General features: G+C 43.6%; 1 protein-coding gene across 3 annotated transcripts in view; it reads right to left on the reverse strand.

The window, feature by feature from the left end:
* The window catches only part of cpne4b (copine IVb), a 369,673-nt gene that overhangs the window by 21,204 nt on the left and 328,912 nt on the right, over positions 1 to 19,557 (reverse strand). For all 3 annotated transcript variants that reach the window (XM_059652031.1, XM_059652028.1, XM_059652029.1), the window contains 2 exons: positions 9,988 to 10,121; positions 7,924 to 7,978 (listed from right to left, as the gene is read on the reverse strand). In XM_059652031.1, the coding sequence (XP_059508014.1) occupies positions 7,924 to 7,978; positions 9,988 to 10,121 (189 nt within the window). The remainder of the gene's footprint in view (positions 1 to 7,923; positions 7,979 to 9,987; positions 10,122 to 19,557) is intronic.

Raw genomic sequence — 19,557 nt, forward strand, 5'->3', positions numbered from 1 at the left:
CTCCTTTGTCTGTCCAACTGCCTTTCTCTCTCTTTGGGCTCTATCCTATCATTTACTCCCTACCCCATCCACCTCCCTATTTTCTGCATATAAACTAACGTTTTCCCAGCCACCATCAGTTCTGAGGAAGGGTCACCGGACCCGAAACGTTAACTCTGTTTTCCCCTTCACAGATGCTGCCAGACCTGCTGAGTTTTTCCAGCAACTTTGTTTTTGTTCCTGACTTACAGCATCTGCAATTCTTTTGGTTTTTATTTCAATACTGGACCGGTGGTTTGTGTTTTATCTTCAAGTTAAATTCACATCAAGGGAATGGAAAAAAAAAACACATTCTCTCTCTCTCTCTCATGCACACAGAGAATGCTGGAGAAACTCAGGAGGTTTGGCAGCATCTCGGCAGAGAGAAAGAGAATTAATGTTTTGAGTCCAGTGACCTTCCTTCAGAACTGGAAGGTGTGGGAAAATGGCTTATTGATGCTTTCGTCAGAGGTGGAGGAGGGGGGAGAGGGGAGGGGGAAGATTGCGCCCAGTGTAAAAGAAAAATCTAGAACCAGATATACTAGTTTTAGGGTAAGGTGGTAACTGATTTAAAACATAGGTGAGGCAGAATTACATCTCTTGAAGGGTTGTAATCTGTGGAACTCACTCCCCCAGTGTGCAGTGGACAGAGGGACATTGAGTAAATTTAAGGAGATGAACTAATTTTTAATTAGTAACAGGTTGAAGGTGAAATAATCCTTAAGAGGCCGGAATCCCATCACCACTCACCCTTTTATTTAAAAATGCATAGCCTTTGCCTATACAGCTACCTCTCACTGAGTCAAACAGTCCTGACATTCATTCTTTTATGTCTGCTATGTGGTAACATGGCCTGGTGTGTGGGGTGATGCATTGAAGTGTCAAAAGTTGAAGTTTGAAATTTACCACTTCAATGCATCACCCTGTTCCCTGGCCAACATCTCTGTCTCTGGCTTGCTACAGTGTTCTAGTGAAGCCCAGCGCAAGCTGGAGGAACAACACCTCATTTTCCACTTGGGGTCCCTGCAGCCCTCCGGTCTCAATACTGAGTTCAATAATTTTCTGATTAACAGTTCCAGTCAGGAACTTCTATTCTATGAGGTCCAGCTGGCTGACCTCAATACATTCAGTACAGAGGGTTATGGGGAGCGGGCAAGAATGGGGAGGTGATCAGAAGGGCTACGATTGTATTAAATGGTGGAGCAGGCTCGAGGAGCTGAATGACCTACTCCTGCTTTTTGTTCTTATATTGAAAGGGGTTACTGATAGTGGTGAAAGAGAAAAGAGAGATGTAAAATGGGTGTTAATTAAGGTGTGAAAGAGAGGGAATGGGTCATACTCTGTCTCTCTTTCTCTCTCATCTTTGCCCTTGCTGTGGAGAAGGAAGGCCTGAAAGCCCAGAAATTCCACAGGATGCTTGCACCAGGTGGAGTTTGACAGAGCCCACCCAGGGGGAAATGGCAGATTCCTCTGCGGGATGACCCATGCAGGCACCTTGGAGCAGAGAGCTGCATTGACAGCCCTCCTTTTCAATTCTGCCATGACAGTCTGGTAGGGAGCATGAAGGTCAGTAGCAGAACTAGTTCATTTCTTTGTTCTTAGGGCGCATCACGATAGAATGCAACTGGAAGGCACTTTAACATGGGCAGATGGCCCTGGAAATTGCAGTGAGCGTGCAGATGACGCTGTACTGATAAGTGCTCTGCACCTTTGGGAACATGTGTAATTGGCTTCGGAGCCTCCTGGATTGTGCAAGTTTATTTTTAATGTTCCTCTTTCCGGTGGGAATTTTGCACATACGTTTTTTTTCTAATTTCCTGTGTGATTTGCCAGCATGGAAGCAATTTCCTCAAATTGAGAGACTCACAAATGAACAGGGAACATTTTTTTTTAATGTGCAATCTGTTTCTCCAACCTAAACTCGGTTCCTTGATTTTGATCAAATTTAGTTTCTGACAATAGCTTGCAGGCGCTGCGGAATGAATTTTTAATATATGTTCGCAGGATGTGGGTGTCACTGGCTGGGTCATCATTTATTGCCCACCTTTAATAAGTGATTCAGTCACGTCTTCCTTGTGAAAACACAACCAAATATTCCTTTCTTCAAAAAAAAATCCCAAAAGTCAACTTTCAAGTTTGGTACATGATACTCGTAACAATTTGCATCCATATATTGATTTTAATGAAATAAACCTTTCCAAGATATTTCACAGGAGCCGTATCAAAACAGAATGTAACACTAAGCCACGTAAAGAAATCAGGAATTAGACAGAATTTTTTATTTTCCTTTGTGGGTCACAGTTCAAAGGCTGAGAAAGAGTTGAATCTCAGTCTAGATTCTCACTAAATATCCTGACAAGGATGTGGGTCTGATAGTATAGAATCCCTACGGTGGTGGGGGAAGTGGCTATTCAGCCCATTGAATCCACACCTACCCTCTGAAGATCATCCCACCCGAACCCACTCCTCTACGCTATCTCTGCATTTCCTGTGGTTAATCCACCTAGCTAGTGCACTCCTGGACACCATGAGCAAATTAGCACGGCCAATACACCTCACATGCACATCTTTAGACTGTGGGAGGAAACACACGCAGACACAGGGGGAATAAGAAAACTCTTAAACAGACTGTCACCCAAGGGTGGAATCAAACCCAGGTCCCTGGCACTGTGAGGCAGCAGTGCTAACCACTGAGCCACCAGGCTGCCCTGTGACACAAGGGACTGTGGGCACTGGAAATCTGAAACATGAACAGAAATTACAGGGGAAACTCAGATATGTGTGTGTAAGCTAGTCAACTTTTGCCCAACTGATTTTTTTTTATGTGCAGGATAGATTGGGAATATTAACTCCAGGTGATATTTACACTTTTTTCCACCTCCTGTTTATGGGGTTTGGGTTTAAATGGAAACATCTGCATTTGTTGCCAGTCCGTAATCATTCTTCATTGAGTGGGCTATTTCAGAGGCCAGTTAAGAGTCAACCACATTGCCATGGGTCTGGAGTCACATGTAGGCCAGATTCACTTCACTAGATGACACTAGTGAACCAGATGGATTTTAAATGACACTGTTACCAGAGGCAGTAACCCTACGTCGACTTTTGCTGGATTGTCCAATTACAGGCCAGAGAACATACTCGCTATCCAATGAGGTGCAGGGGGCTAGTCTCTTACAGTGGAAGGACCAACAGAAAAGTCAAATCAGCCTCTGCTCAATGGCTTCCATATGGTCTATCATTTCCTTATGGAGTTACTCACAGCTCACGGGCAGGTCACTATTTCTTATCTCATCCCAGGTTGATAGGGTGGTGAAGAAGGTGTACGGTGTGTTAGGTTTTATTGGTAGAGGGATTGAGTTTCAGAGCTATGAGGTCATGTTGCAGCTATGAGGCCGTTTTCATTGGAGAGAGGAAAGTTAAGGGGTGATTTAATAGAGACATACAAGATGATCAGAGGATTAGATAGGGTGGACAGTGAGCGCCTTTTTCCTTGGATGGAGATGGCTAGCATGAGGGGACACAGCTTTAAATTCAGGGGTGATAGATATAGGTCAGATGTCAGAGGTAGGTTCTTTACTCAGCGAGTAGTAAGGGCGTGGAATGCCCTGCCTACAACAGTAGTAGACTCGCCAACTTTCAGGGCATTTAAATGGTCATTGGATAAACATATGGATGATAATGAAATAGTGTAGGTCAGATGGGCTTCAGTTTGGTTTCACAGGTCGGCGCAACATCGAGGGCCGAAGGGCCTGTACTGTGCTGTAAGGTTCTATGTTCATCCAGCATCCAGAGTCCAGGAATGTGGTGAAGAATGCACAAGGCATTAAGAAGTTCTGTGTCTGCCTGCCCCCTTTTCTACCACCTCGTTGGGACCAAAACCCCACTGTAAATGTGCTCCAAAGCCTCAGTACAGTGGATGGGTAGTGTAGTCTCAATACCAGCCTGAGGTACATGACCTACCAAAGGCAGAAGGAGACATGTCCGGGGGCCTCTCTGAAACAGGTGTCTGTGCTTCACTGATATAAAGAATTCCTGAATTGTGATTGCACAGAAGGAGAATAATGGGCCCATTGTTCCTACACCAGCTCTTCAAATGAGCATCATTACTGCATGCCAATCTCCTGCTTTCTCCCCATGTCCCTATACACTACTTCGATCCAAATAATCATCACCTGAATGTCTCTACTGAGCATTCCTCCAACCCTTTTCCAGGCCCTAATGATTCACTGTGTGAAAATGTTTTTTTTTAACTTCAGTTCACTCTTGCATTTTTATGCACAACGCATTAAAGTCAACACCTTCTCCTTTTTACAAAGGGAAACAGTCTCTTCCTAGAAACCTGACTCATGTTTGATACCACAGTAGCATCAGCATTCAGGGGAACAAAGCCTGCAAGTGGTTAAGCAAAGAGTTCTATAGAATCCCTACAGTGCGGAAGCAAGCCATTCAGCCCACAGCGACCCTCCAAAGGCATCCCACCCAGACCCACAACTCTGCCTTTCCCATGGCTAACACAGCTAGCCTATACATCCAACACTTGGGGAAGGTGCAGAGGAGGTTTATCAGGATGTTACCTGGTATGGAGGGCACTAACGATGAAGACAGGTTGAGTAGATGAGGATTGTTTCCATTAGAAAGATGGAGGTTGAGGGGGGGACCTGAATGAGATTTACAAAATCATGAGGGGTTTCGACAGGGTGGATAGCAAGAAGCTTTTTCCCAGAGTGGGGGCCTCAATTAGCAGGGGTCACGATTTCAAGGTGAGAGGGGAAAAGTTTAAGGGAGGTATGCGTGGAAAGTTCTTTATGCAGAGGGTGGTGTGTGCCTGGAAAGCATTGCCAGAGGCAGGAATGATAGCACCATTTAAGATGTATCTAGACAGATACATGAATGGGCAGAGAGCAGACGGATACAGATCCTTGGAAAATAGGCAACAGGTTTAGGTAGGGGATCTGGATCAGCACAGGCTGGGAGGGCTGAAGGGCCTGTCCCTGTGCTGTAATTTTCCTTTGTATCTCTGGACACAACGGGCGATTTAGCATGGACAATCCACCTAACTTGGATATCTTTGGACGGTGGGAGGAAATCAGAGCTCCCAGTGGAACCCACGCAATCACAGGCAGGGGGCGCAAACTTCACACAGACAGTTGCCTGAGAGTGAAATCTAACCCGGGTCCTTAGAACTGTGAGGTAGCAATGCTAACCACTGAGCCGCCATGCTGTGTTCTTGAAAGCATTGGCACTACTGTAGCATAGATGAGGAGTTCTTCAACTACTTTTAGATTGTTTCTTAGAGCAGTATATTTTGCAATCAGTGAGAGAACATGCCTTATTATATTGGGTGTTGTGTAATGTGACAGGAGTGATTTGTAATCTCAGAATAAAAGCACCACTGGGTAGCAGTGACCACAATGTGATTGAATTCTAACATCCAGTTTGAAAGGGTGAAGATTGGGTCTGCGACTAGTATTTCACACTTAAATATGGACGAGTATATTGGCATGAAAGCTGAGTTAGCTGAAGTGAAATGACATACTGGGCTAGACGATAGATGAATGGAAACACAGTGACAGGCATTCAGGAACTATTTCAGAATACTCAGAATAAGTGCATTCTTTCTGTAAAGAAAATTTCTAAATGGCGAATCCACCATCTGTGGATTCTACAGAAGTCAGGAAAAGCAAATCAAAAAAGCATTTAAACACGCAAAGATCAATGGTTGGTTGGATGATATTGAGCACAGTGAATTGGGCAGAGAAATGGCAGATGGAATTTAACCTTGATAAATGCAAGGTGATGTAATTTGGAATGTCCTATAACAAAAGGATATGATGGATCGTAAATCCCTAAGGGGTATCGAGAAATTAAAGGACCTTGGTGGGCAAGCCCATAAATCCTTGAAGGTGTCATCACAGACAGGCAGGATGCTGAAGAAGGCTAGGAATGAAAGGCTTGTCATATGAGGAGCAGTTGAGGATTCCAAATCAGTACTTAGTGGAGTTGAGAAGGGAATCTGATTGAAACTTACAGAATACTGAGAGAACTAGATAATGTGGATGTGGAGATGTTTCCACTAGTAGGAGGGACTAGAACCCAGTGGCACTGTCTCATAGTGAAGGGACGATCCTTTAGAGCTAAGATAAGAAGGATTTCTTCAGTCAGAGGGTGGTTAATCTATGGAACTCACTGCCACGGAGGGCTTTGGAGGCCAAGTCATTGAGTGTATTTAAGACAGAGATAGACAGGTTCTTGATTGGTAAGGGGATCAAGGATTATTGGAAGAAGGCAGGAGAATGTGGTTGAGAAAAAAATCAGGCATGATTGAATGGTGGAGCAGGCTTGATGAGCTGAATGGTCTAATTCTGCTCCTAGATCTTATGGTTTTATGTTCTTAGGGAGAGCCAGAGATCGCATCTAAAAATTAGAGAAGGTTTGGATTGGCTATGTAATCATCAGGCATTGTATATGTAAATTTATCATTTAGATATGCTTTGAAAAACAAAGGCCTCTGGGAATAACAAGAAAATAGACATTCTGAACATCAGGCCATGAACACGATATTCCATTTTGATTACATGCGCTCCCACCTAGTGTCCTGTTTGCATGGGTTTGCTCTTAGCAGAGATTATCGATTATTCTATACATATTATATACCATTAACACTTATTCTTCATCTATATCATTCCTCTATCACAATTAGCATTCTCTTTGTCTTTGGCTCTGTGGGATGTTTTATGGAGGATGTTCCTATCTCAAACAAATGCAGGATGGAGGTTAATTCATGTAAAGGTGAGATGCTGCACTTATGGAGATCAAAGGTTAAGAAAAATTATACAGTTAATGGCAGAACCCTGAACGGAATTGATGTACAGAGGGAGCTTGGGGTTCAAGTCCAAGGCTCTCTGAAAGTCACCATGGAAGCAGATAGGGTGGTAAAGATGACACGGCATCCTTGCCTGTATTGGTCAGGGAATTGAGCACAAGAGTCAGCATGTCATGTTGCTGCTTTATGAGACTTTGGTTAGTCCGCACTTAGACTATTGCGTTCAGTTCTGGTCACCACATTACAGGAAGGGTGTGGAGGCTTTGGAGAGGGTGCAGAAATGGTTTACTGGGATGCTGCCTGGCTTAGAGTGTATGAGCTGTAACGAGAGGCTAGAAAAACTCGTGTTGTTTTCTCTGGAGCAGAGGAGGCTGAGGGAAGACTTGATAGAAGTCTATAAAATTATGAGATGGTTGATCGGGTTGATAGTCAGAATCTGTTTCTCATAATTGAAATGTCTAAAACTAGGGGGCATGTATTTAATGTGAGAGGGGTAAGTTCAAAGGAGACTCAGTGGCTCACTGGCTAGCACTGCTGCCTCACAGCACCCAGGACCTGGGTTTAATCCCAGCCTCGGGTGGCTGTCTGTGTGGAGTTTGCACATTCTCCCCATGTCTGTGTGGGTTTCCTCCACGTGCTCCAGTTTCCTCCCACAGTCCAAAGATGGGCAGGCTAGATGGATTGGCCATGCTAAATTGCCTGTATTTCAGGAATGTGTAGATTATGTGGGTTATAGAGGGGTGAGTCTGGGTGGGATGTTCTGAGGGTAAGTGTGGACTTGTTGGGCCAAAGGGCCTGTTTTCAAACTGTATGGACTCTATGAGATGTGAGGGGCAAATTTTTTACACACAGTGGTAGGAGTCTGGAATGCGCTGCCAGGGGTGTGGCGGAGGCAGGTATGATGGCATTGAAGAGACTTTTAGATAAGCACATGAATATGCAAGGAATGGAGGGGAATGGACCAACGGCAGGCAGAAGAGATTAGTTTCATTTGGCACCTCTTTTAGCACAACATTGTAGGCTGAAGGGCCTGTTCCTGCATGGTACAGTTCTACGTTCTATTAGTTTCCAATGGTACTCACTTTGGAATCTGGTGGTATTCTTGCTCCAAATCCAAAGGCCGGGAACATCTTGTCACTGAAATAAGATAAAAACATTGTTAATCATTGAAGTACAAGGGAATACTCCCAGCAAGATCTGATAGAAACCAATAGAACACATGAAATTACTCCTTTTAGGGAAGACTGAAAGTATAGATAGCAACTATGCATTAAACTGCCCATCTCCTCTTGCTTCATGGCACTAAGTATGTTTTAAAGGAGCATTAGTGTCCCAAGCTATAACGGTTACCAAGAGCAATGGTTGTGAATCAGTCAAGTGAATCAATCCCTACTTCAGCATCAAAAAAATCAACTTGTTAAGTGAAGTGCAGCATCTGTAAGACGCAATTCACTGAGGCTCCTCCGAAAGCACCTTCCCAACCCTGATCCTCCACCCATCTGGAAGAACAAGGGAAGCAGATACTAACAAATACAAATTCCCCTCTGAGACATGCCCCAACCTTATTTGGAAATATATCACTACTCCCTCACTGTCACAGGGTCACAATTAAGGCATGCTTTCCCTAGCAGCAGTGTGGGTCTACCCTCAGCACATGGACCACAGCAGTTCAACAAGGCAGTTCACCATCACCTTCTCAAGGGCAATTGAGGATGGACAATAAATAATAAATTCCCTACAGTATGGAAGCAGGCCATTCAATCCATCAAGTCCTCACCAACCCTCCAAGGATCATACCACCCAGACCCAACCCCTACCCTATTCCTGTACTTCCCACGGCCATTCCACCTAGCCTGCACATCTTTGGACTGTGGGAGGAAACCCACATGGAGAACATGCAAAGCCCATACAGACCATCATCCAAGGCCAGATGATGAGACAGCAGTGCTAACGACTGAGGGACTGTGTTGCCCAGATCTAACAAATGCAGGTCTAGCGTGTCATACCTGAACCCACAAACAAATCAATCAAATTAACAAACTAATCAAAACAAATTGTATCGATTGAAAATTACTTCAGGGGCTGGCATTTTATAAAAACCATGCACTGGATTATCTGAGATAACAAGGTGTGGAGCTGGATGAACACAGCAGGCCAAGCAGCATCAGTGGAGCAGGAAAGCTGACATTTCGGGCCTAGACCCTTCTTCTAGGCCTGAAACGTCAGCTTTCCTGCTCCTCTGATGCTGCTTGGCCTGCTGTGTTCATGCAGCTCTACACTGTGTTATCTCAGATTCTCCAGCATCTGCAGTTCCTACTATCACTAGATTATCTGTTTCCGGTTGGGATCCCACCATCACAATCAAAATAGAAAGGTTTTCCTGTGTATTTCAAAGGTGGATGCTGGTACAGTTGCAATGTTTAAAAGAGATTTGGATAAGTACATGAATAAGAAATGTTTGGAGGGATATGAGCCATGCGCAGGTAGATGGGACTGGTTTTAGTTTGAACTTATGGCCAGCATGGGCTAGTTGGACCGAAGGGCCCATTTACATGCTGTATGACTCTATGCCTCTACTGAAAATTCAAACTTGTTCTAAAACATACCCCTTCGCACACCGCCAATACATATTTTGAATCGAAAGACAGATAGCCTGCACAAAAAGAAAGCAACAAGTGCCTTTCTCTTTATCTTTATAAAATCAGATTTGGAATCCTACAGTGCATTGCTGTCGGATTTACAGAGAGGAGTTTGGCAGCAGAGCAGTGAGTGTTTCAGTCAGGTTCTAAAGGGATGCCGTACTGCAGGATTTATGTTGCAATATCTGTAACCCGATATCAGTGAGCGAACAGGTACTTTCATTGACAGAGACAGCGCGGTGTAAGTTTGATAGAAGGCTAGAGTGTCACTCCCAAGCCAAGGTTCGCTTTCTCACTGAAACAGCCTCTTCCTCAAATGAAGAAACTTTTAATTTTCCGGCCACAGACAGGGACCTCTTCAAAAAGGCGAGTCAATTTCCGGTGTAATGGCCCTTAGCTATGATTGGGCCGTGGACACTGTACTGCCACCCTGCAACATCAGAGCAGCAGGGTTTAATTTGACCCTGACTAGCTCAGCAAATAACAACACCACAGCGTTGACCTTACCTGTCATAGTCCTGGCAGATCTCACCCACGGCTACCAGAGCTTTCAGGTATTCGTTAGGCTGGTACGGGTGGATGTAGTGGAGGGAGCAGCTGTTTCTTGGGTCCCCATTCGAGGCTGTGAAATCGATAGCAACCTGGGGAAAGAAATGCATATACACACACACACACACACACACACACACACACACGGCCGTAACTATCCTCTTAGACACGACCCTGATACACCCCAGTTGAGGAATTCAGGAGCAACCATTTTGCGGTGGGAATGAGAGACAGTAAGAGATAGGAGCAGGAGGAGGCCATTCAGCACCCCCCAAAGGCTGTGTTGCCATTCCTGGGTGTCCGACACTCATCACATCCACTTTGCTGCTTTTTCCACCCAAAATAAAACACGTGACCACACAGTTTGGTCCATTGGTTACAGATACATTTTAGACAAAGCTCAAAAAGGAATGAGGAATAAAAGAACATGGAGAGACAATGTCGGGAAGCTGATTTTGTTTATCTTTAATTAGAATAGAATCCCTACAGTGTGGGAACAGGCCCTTTGGCCCAACAAGTCCACACCGACCCTCAGAGCATCCTGCCCAGACCCACCTAATCTACACATTCCTGCACACTACGGGCAATTTAGTATGCCCAATCCATCCAGCCTGCACATCTTTGGACTGTGGGAGGAAACTGGAGCACCCGGAGAAAACCCACGCAGACATGGGGAGAATGTGCAAATTCCGCACAGACAGGTAACTGAGGGGAATCAAACCCAGGTCCCTGGCGCTGTGAGGCTGCAGTGCTAACCACTGAGCCACCGTGCCACCCTAAGTTTCTCTTTAAACTTTTATCGAAAATCAATGCCACTGTCAAGGCCAGCATTTGCTGCCCTTCCCTAATTGCCCTTGAACTTAATGGCTTACTTGGCCATTTCTGAGGGCAGTTATGAGTTAGCAACATGGCTCCAAGAGTGAACCAGATGGGTTTGTTACAAAAATCTTTGATGGTTGTCATTATGACTATCACAAGGATTAGCATTTTTTTAAGAAAAAAATTAACCACGCTCATATTTCATCAGTTACTGTGAAAGCATGCTCCCCAAAGCATTAACCTGGGCCTCTAGATTTCTAGTCCATTACTAGTATTTTGCCATCCACCACTATATACATCGTTCCCACCCACTCCCCACCCAATGTTGGTGTGTGTACACTGGCATAGCCTTGTGTAAAGACTTTTGGACCCCGGATCATCCTTGTGATAATGTCTGACAGTTGCTACCCATAAGACCATAAGACATAGGAGTGGAAGTAAGGCCATTTGGCCCATCAAGTCCACTCCACCATTTAAATCATGGCTGATGGGCATTTCAACTCCACTTGCCTGCACTCTCTCCGTAGCCCTTGGTTCCTTCCGAGATCAAGAATTTGTCGATCTCTGCCTTGAAGGCATCCAACGTCCCGGCCTCCACTGCACTCCGTGGCAATGAATTCCATAAGCCCACCACTCTCTGGCTGAAGAAATGTCATCTCATTTCAGTTTTAAATTTACCCCCTCTAATTTTAAGGCTGTGCCCACGGGTCCTAGTCTCCCCGCCTAACGGACACAACTTCTTAGCGTCCACCCCTTCTAAACCATACATTATCTTGTAAGTTTCTATTAGATCTCCCCTCAACCTTCTAAACTCTAATGAGTACAATCCCAGGAACCTTAGCCGTTCATCATATGTTAAACGTACCATTCCAGGGATCAACCGTGTGAATCTCCGCTGGACATGCTCCAGGGCTAGTATGTCCTTCCTGAGGTGGGGGCCCAAAATTGAACACAGTATTCTAAATGGGGCGTAACTAGTGTCTTATAAAGCCTCAGAAGCACATCACTGCTTTTATATTCCAACCCTCTTGAGATAAACGACAACATTACATTTGCTTTCTTAATTACGGACTCTACCTGCAAGTTAACCTTTAGAGAATCCTGGACCAACACTCCCAGATCCCTTTCACTTATGATTTGCGAATTTTCTCACCGTTTAGAAAATAGTCCATGCCTGTATTCTTTTTTCCAAAGTGCAAAACCTCACATTTACTCACATTGAATTTCATCAGCCATTTCCTGCACCACTCTCCTAAACTGTCTAAATCTTTCTGCAGCTTTCCCACCTCCTCAGTACTACCTGCCTGTCCATCTATCTTCGTATCATCGGCAAACTTCGCCAGAATGCCCCCAGTCCCTTCATCCAGATCATTAATATACAAGGTGAACAGCTGCCACCCCAGCACTGAACCCTGCGGGACACCACTCATCACCGGTTGCCATTCCGAAAAAGAGCCTTTTATCCCAACTCTCTGCCTTCTATCAGACAGCTAATCCTCAGTCCAAGCCAGTAGCTCACTTTGAACACCAGGGGCCCTCACCTTGCTCAGCAGCGTCCCGTGAGGCACTGTATCAAAGGCCTTTTGGAAGTCTAGATAGATAACATCTACTGGGTTTCCCTGGTCTAACATACTTGTTACCTCTTCAAAGAATTCTAACAGGTTTGTCAGGCACGACCTCCCCTTACTAAATCCATGCTGACTTGTTCTAATCTGACCCTGCACTTCCAGGAATTTAGAAATCTCATTCCTGACAATGGATTCTAGAATTTTACCAACTAGCAAGGTTAGGCTAATCGGCCTATAATTTTCCATCTTTTGCCTTGATCCTTTCTTAAACAAGGGAGGAGTTACAACAGCAATTTTCCAATCATCTGGGACTTTCCCTAACTCCGGTGACTTTTGAAAGATCACAACCAAAGCCTCCGCTCTTTCCTCAGCCACCTCCCTCAGAACTCTAGGACGTAGCCCATCGGGGCCAGGAGATTTATCAATTTTTAGACCCTTTAGCTTTTCTAGCACTTTCTCTTTTGTAATGCCTACCGTACTCAACTCTGCCCCCTGGCTCTCCCTAATTGTTGGCATACTACTCACATCTTCCACTGTGAAGACTGACACAAAGTACTTATTAAGTTCTTCAGCTATTTCCTTATCTCCCATCACTAGCATTCCAGCATCAAACTGGAGCGGCCCAATATCTACTTTTGCCTCTCGTTTGTTTCTTATGTATTGAAAGAAGCTTTTACTATCATTTCTAATATTACTAGCTAGCCCACCTACATATTTGATCCTCTCCTTCCTTATTGGTCTCTTTGTTATCCTCTGTTTGTTTTTGTAGCCTTCCCAATCTCCTGATTTCCCAGTGCTCTTGGCCATTTTTTCTTTGATATATTTCCTGACTTTCTTTGTCAGCCATGGCTGTCTAATCCCGCCCCGGAAAATCTTTCTTTTCTTTGGGATGAACCTCTGTACTGTGACCTCAATTACACCCAGAAACTCCTGCCATTGTTGCTCTACTGTCTTCCCCACTAGGCTCTGCTTCCAGTCGATTTTCGTCAATTCCTCTCTCATGCACCTGTAATTACCTTTATTTAACTGTAATACCATTACATCCAATTTTGCCTTCTCTCTTTCAAACTGCAGACTGAACTCTACCATATTATGATCGCTGCCTCCTAAGTGTTCCCTTACTTTATGGTCTTTTATAAAGTCTGGGTCATTACATAGCACTAAGTCCAGAATAGCCTGCTCCCTGGTGGGCTCCATCACAAGCTGTTCCAAAAAGCCATCCTGCAAATATTCCATGAATTCTCTTTCTTTGGATCCACGAGCAACGTTATTCACCCAATCCACCTGCATATTGAAGTCCCCCATGATCACCGTGACCTTGCCTTTCTGACATGCCCTATCTATTTCTCGGTGCATCTTACGCCCCTGGTCCTGATCATTGTTAGGAGGTCTGTACATAACCCTGCACATACCCACTGGGCATAAATATTACAGTATGGGCGGAGTTAGTTGGATGTCCATGGAGGATTGTTAGATAGACGCACATGAAAAGAATAGTCCCTCAATGACGTAACAGTAGGCTTAGAGTCTGGTATAACTCAGGCACGGTAATAGTATAAATATGCAATAAACAAGAGTTCAAAGGAAGCCTAAGCCTGAAGAAAGTTCTTGATCTTCACTTAAACCATTTAGAAATAGGAGCAGAAGTAGGCCATTCAGCCCATCAAGTCTTCTCTGCCATTCAAAGAAAATCATGGTAGATCTGATAATCCTCAACCCCACATTCCTACATTTTCCCTATAACCCTTGAATCCCTTTTTGATTATAAATCCGAAAGGGAATCATAGGTTATTCTCCTCAGCCAGTCTGAATGAGCCCAAACTCTTGAGGTGGGTGAGAAACCAATCGACAAACAATGGATTGGTTGGGTCGGATGTCTCCGAGCTGTTCTTTCAATGGAATTTCTTGTTGGCCTAAAGGACCACACATTGCACATGAAGGCACTGCAACGTTTGTGCAGATATTCCTTCAGATGCCACATCATGCAAACGCAAGACTTGATATCCGCATGGACTGGGGTTCAGCGTCACTGCCATTGCTAATGAGGGATGCTGGTGCACTGGTGATGTATTTGGGCTAGTAATCCTGAAGGGCTGAAGTTCCAGGGGCATAATTTCAAATCCTACAATAGCAGCTGGGAGAACCAAATTTTATTGCTTCATCATCTGGAATAAAATGTTCACCTTGTTTGTAATAATCCAGAGCTACTGGAATTTTGTGTAAATCCACCAGATTCATTCCTGCTGTTTGGGAGAGGATGTTATCTTTACCTAGCCCTTCTTCCATAGGGTCAACTCTTAATGCCCATCTGAAATAGCCAAGCAAACCCCTTTAGGGATGAATGATGATCATTGTCCTTGCCAGCAAGAAGCACACCCAGTAATGGAAAAATAAATTGTCTTCAGAGAGTGCATTCTGCAGTAAAATCTCTACTCGCTGCCCAGGCATGTGAGCATCAACTTAAAAGAAAGGAAACACTATTGTAAGTGACTATTAAAAATCACCAACAAATATCAACTTATCTTATGTTATAAAAGTGAGACCAGTGGAACAGTTCAATAAAAATATCTTCCCTTTGTTTTGAGTTCACTGGTTTAAATTGAAGTCAACTTTTATGATAGAGGCATTTTGAAATCACAACAGAAATGCTCACTGAATAACTTCCTTTTGGATTTTTTTTAGTGTTGGGGTAAAAAAGGGTGACACTATTTTGAATCCTGCTGGGTGGTGTGGACATGTGTGTGTTGGTACATTTGTTTATTTATCTGCACATGTGTACGTGTGTTGTTTATTTACAGAAGAGCACGTGGATGCCTTGGGCAACAGGGTTTGAATCACAGAATAGTTACAGCGCAGAGGAGGACATTCGCCCCAGTGTTCCTGTACTAGCTCTCCACAAGAGCAGCTCAGCTAGTCGCTCTCCTTTGCCCTTTCTGAGCAGTTTTTAAACAAAGAACAAAGAAAGAACAATACAGCACAGGAACAGGCCCTTTGGCCCTCCTGGCCTGTGCTAACACATTTTGCTCTCCCATAATAAAACTGTCTTCACTTACAGGATCCGTATCCCTCTATCTCCTTCCTATTCATGTATTTGCCCGGGTGCTGCCTGAATGCTGCTGTTGTGCCATCTTCCACCCACTCCTCTGGCAGCACGTTCCAGGCACTCACCTCACTTTGTGAAAAACTCACCTCGTACATCTCTTCTAAACCTTCCCCCTCACACCTTAAACCTGTCTCCCCTCGTAATTGAACTCCCCCTCCTGGGATAAACCTCATACTTTTCACTCTATCCATGCCATTCACAATCTTAAAAACCTCTATCTACTCGCCCCCTCAACCTCCTGTGTTCCAGTGAAAACAAACCCAGTCTATCCAACCTTTCTTCAGAGCTAAAACCCCCCCATATCAGGCAACATCCTGGCAAACCTTTTCTGTACCCTCTCCAAAGCAGCCACATCCTTCTGGTAGTGTGGTGACCCAGAACTGTACACAATGTTCCAAGTGTGGCCTAACTAAAGGTCTATGAAGCTGCAGCATAACTTGTCTATCCTTCTACTCACTGCCCCTTTCAATAAAAGGTAAGTGTGCAAAGGCCTTTTTTACTACCTTAGCTACCTGCATTGCCACCTTCGGTGATCTCTGGACCTGCACACCCAGATCTCTCTGCATTTGAATACTCATAAGTGATCTGCCATTCACTGTATAATTTTCACCTGTCGTTGACATTCTAAAAAATCACTTCACAATTGTCCATTTAAATGTTTTCTCTCAGCATAATGATCTGATTCTTCTGTGAAAGCTGCAACTGAATCTGCTTCCACCACATTCTCTGGCAGTCTATTCCAGATCTCAGTCACTCAAATAGAAGCAAAATACTGTGGTTGCTAAGAGAGCACTGCACAAAGCATGTTTCCACATGCTATGAGATAGTAGGAACTTCCTCATGCCATCTCAGGTCCTTTTCTCTTTTACACTGATGGTATATATTCGCTGATGGGAACAATATTTTTCTGATTTATTCTGTTCGAACTTATTATGATTTTGAGCACAAAATGAAAACCGAAAGACCTGCAGATGATGTAAATCAGAAACAAAAAAGCAGAAATTGCTGGAAAAGCTCAGCAGGTCTGGCAGCATTTATGGAGGCAAATCAGAGTTAATATTTTGGGTCGAGTGACCCTTCCTCAGAACTCTCGGAAAACTGTTTACTGCAGCGACTGTCTCAGATTTCCAGTATCTGCCGTATTTTGCTTTTACTTGAGTTATCAGCGTCTGATTAACTCTGATATCTCTCCACAGATACCACCAGACCTGCTGAGCTTTTTCAGCAATTTCAGGTTTTTTTTTGTTTCTGATTTACATCATCTGCAGTTCTTTCTGTTTTTATTTTGTGCTCAAAATCATAATAGGCTCGAACAGAATAAATCAGAAAAAATGCGTTCTCATCAGTGAATATGCACCATCAATGTAATAGGAAAAAGGACCTAAGATGGCATGAGGAAGCATATTTTGTGCAGCCGTGTCTCAGATTTGCAGCATCCGCAGTATTTTGCTTTTATTTGAGTGATTAGCATCTGATTAACGCTGATTTCTCTCCACAGATGTTCCCAGATCTGTTGAGCTTCCCCAGCAATTTTGGTTTTTTTGTTTACGGTTTTGAACCAACTATCAGACGATCTCTCAAGTCTTCTCTTATTCAAAGAAAACAGCCTGGATTTCCCCAAGCTGTCCACAATAAATTCTTCACCCATGGAAACCTGGTTGTGATTGCTTTTTTGCACCCCTCTAAGGCTTCACTCGCTTCCTAAAGACAGAAGGTCTCGTCTGAGGATAATTGACTACAGAATAACAGCTGGGCGCAACTCCAAACACTTCAATTTCCTTAGGTCTTTGTCCACTTCGGCTGCGCATTTTCAACAGTCGGTACTTCACACGCCACTGTCAACATTTGTCTCCCTTTTAGATCTGTTGGTCTGTGAGGCCCCCAGCACCTCCCTGCAAACCTACTGAGGGTCTCCATGATGTTCAGGTGGAGATCCTCAGGGTTTGTGTCGAGCACGGAGAGTGTTAAATTCAGTTAACAGCCATGGCATTGCCACAATAGTTAGTTAAACTGACACCTCGCTCTCCTCTTTCCTGAACATCAGGGTCCTCACTGTGCTTGCACCAAAGTCATTGGAGAATGAACAAAGTGTAAACAGAGGAAGCAACAGTGAGATAAATAAGGAGAAAATTGAGGCAGATGCAATGCTTAATAAAATTAGTAAACAGACAGTGATATTTCCCTGTGCATCTGTTTATTAATTTGTAATCCAATTCAGCAAGTCTGAGCGATAGAAGCAAATTTAATTACTAGTCTGTGCTTACATAATAATGCAATGTAAAAACCAGTGGGCAAAATCTTAATGTTGGATTTGTGTTGAATCTCTGAACATTTCTGCATTTTAATGATGAACATATTAAGCTAAACAGTATACGAAAACCGTTATTGTTTCCCGTACTAGCATGCAAATTAGGAGGAGGCTATTCGGCCCCTTGAGTTTCCACCATTCCATTAGATTGTGGCTGATCATTCCACAACTCCACCTACACCCAGCAACCTATCACCCCCTTGCTTGTCAAGAATCCAACTCCCTCTGCTTTTGAAATATTCAAAGGCTCCTCTTCCATCACTTTTTGAGGAACAGATTTCCAAAATCTTACTACTCTTAAGAGAAAAAATATTCTCTTAGATTTTGGAACAGGGACCCCCAAGTTCTAGATTCTCCCATAAATGGAAACACTTAATCAGTATTTACGCTGTCGAGACCACTCAGGACCTTATACATTTCATTTGAGTCATCTCCTGTATTTCCAAATAGCAGTTGGTTACAACCTATTTATCCAACCTTTCCTCATCTGACAATAGCCCATATCATGTATCAGTCTAGTACACGTTCTCTGAAGTACCCCCAATGCAATATTGTCCTTTCTGAGATAAGAAGACCAATAACGTACACTGTACTCTTGATATGATCTCACCAAAGCCCTGCATAGCTGCAGCATAACGTATCTACTTTTCTACTCATTTCCCCTCATAACAAATGATAATATTCTATCAACGTTCCTAAGTACTTGCAGCACCTATCAAGAATTCTTCCGCTTTCCCCGGGCCTCTCATTGGCAGATGACAGGGTGCTGGATATCTACTGCCTAGCCCAGTCTTGTCAATGGTGCCACAAGTCAGAAAGGTGGTCAGAGGGACAGATGTGAGATGGGCAGGAGGTTCAGTCATTTGGGTCAGCAGTCAGTATGAGGTATTTAGAGACGTGGGCCAAAGGCAGTTAAATGGAAGTAAGTCATAGATCAGTCCTGAACTCATTGTATAGTGGAACAGAGCCGAGAGCCTGCATAGCCCACCCCTGTTCTTTTGTTCCTATGAGTGGGAGGTAAGCAGTCATATTTGTTTACTGTATATTTCGGCAGGTATGTTATTGCAAAAGGTTTATCGTATGCTAATATAAGCATTTCAACATGCAGAGTATGGTATTCAATGTAATTTTTAATAGGGACAAAGCCTCTTAAAGCTTAACTCCAGATTTTACTTCGGTTTTAAGGGAAAATCTTTTTTCACTCAAATCTGCAATTTTCAGGAAAACAAATATAACTTTAAGTGAGGACATGCCTCTTCTAAATACAAGCTGTATTTAGAACATTGAATATAGAACAGTACAGCACAATACAGGCCCTTCAGTGCACAATGTTGTGTGAACCTATTATTCTACTTTAAAATCTTTGCAACCTCTTTGTTTGAGGCTTGAGTTATAAGGAAAAGCTTAGTAAGCTGTGACATTTTTCACTGGGGTGTAGGAGGTTGAGAGGAGACCTTATAGAAGTTCATAAAGTAATGGGTAATTGTCTTTTGCCTAGGTTGGGGGATTTTAAGACTAGGGCGCACATTTTTAAGGCAAGAGAATAGAGATTTTAATAAAGATATCAGGGGCAATTCTTTTACAAAGAAGATGGCTCAAGTGTGCAGAGGATGTGGGTATAATTACAACTTAGAAAGACATTTGGATAAGTACATGAATAGCAAGGTTTGAGGGAATATAGGCCAGGAGCAGGTAGGTGGTGCTCGTTTAGTTTGGGATTATGTTCAGCA

This window comes from Stegostoma tigrinum, chromosome 2 (genome assembly GCF_030684315.1).
Source record: "Stegostoma tigrinum isolate sSteTig4 chromosome 2, sSteTig4.hap1, whole genome shotgun sequence".
Taxonomy (NCBI): Eukaryota; Metazoa; Chordata; class Chondrichthyes; order Orectolobiformes; family Stegostomatidae; genus Stegostoma; species Stegostoma tigrinum.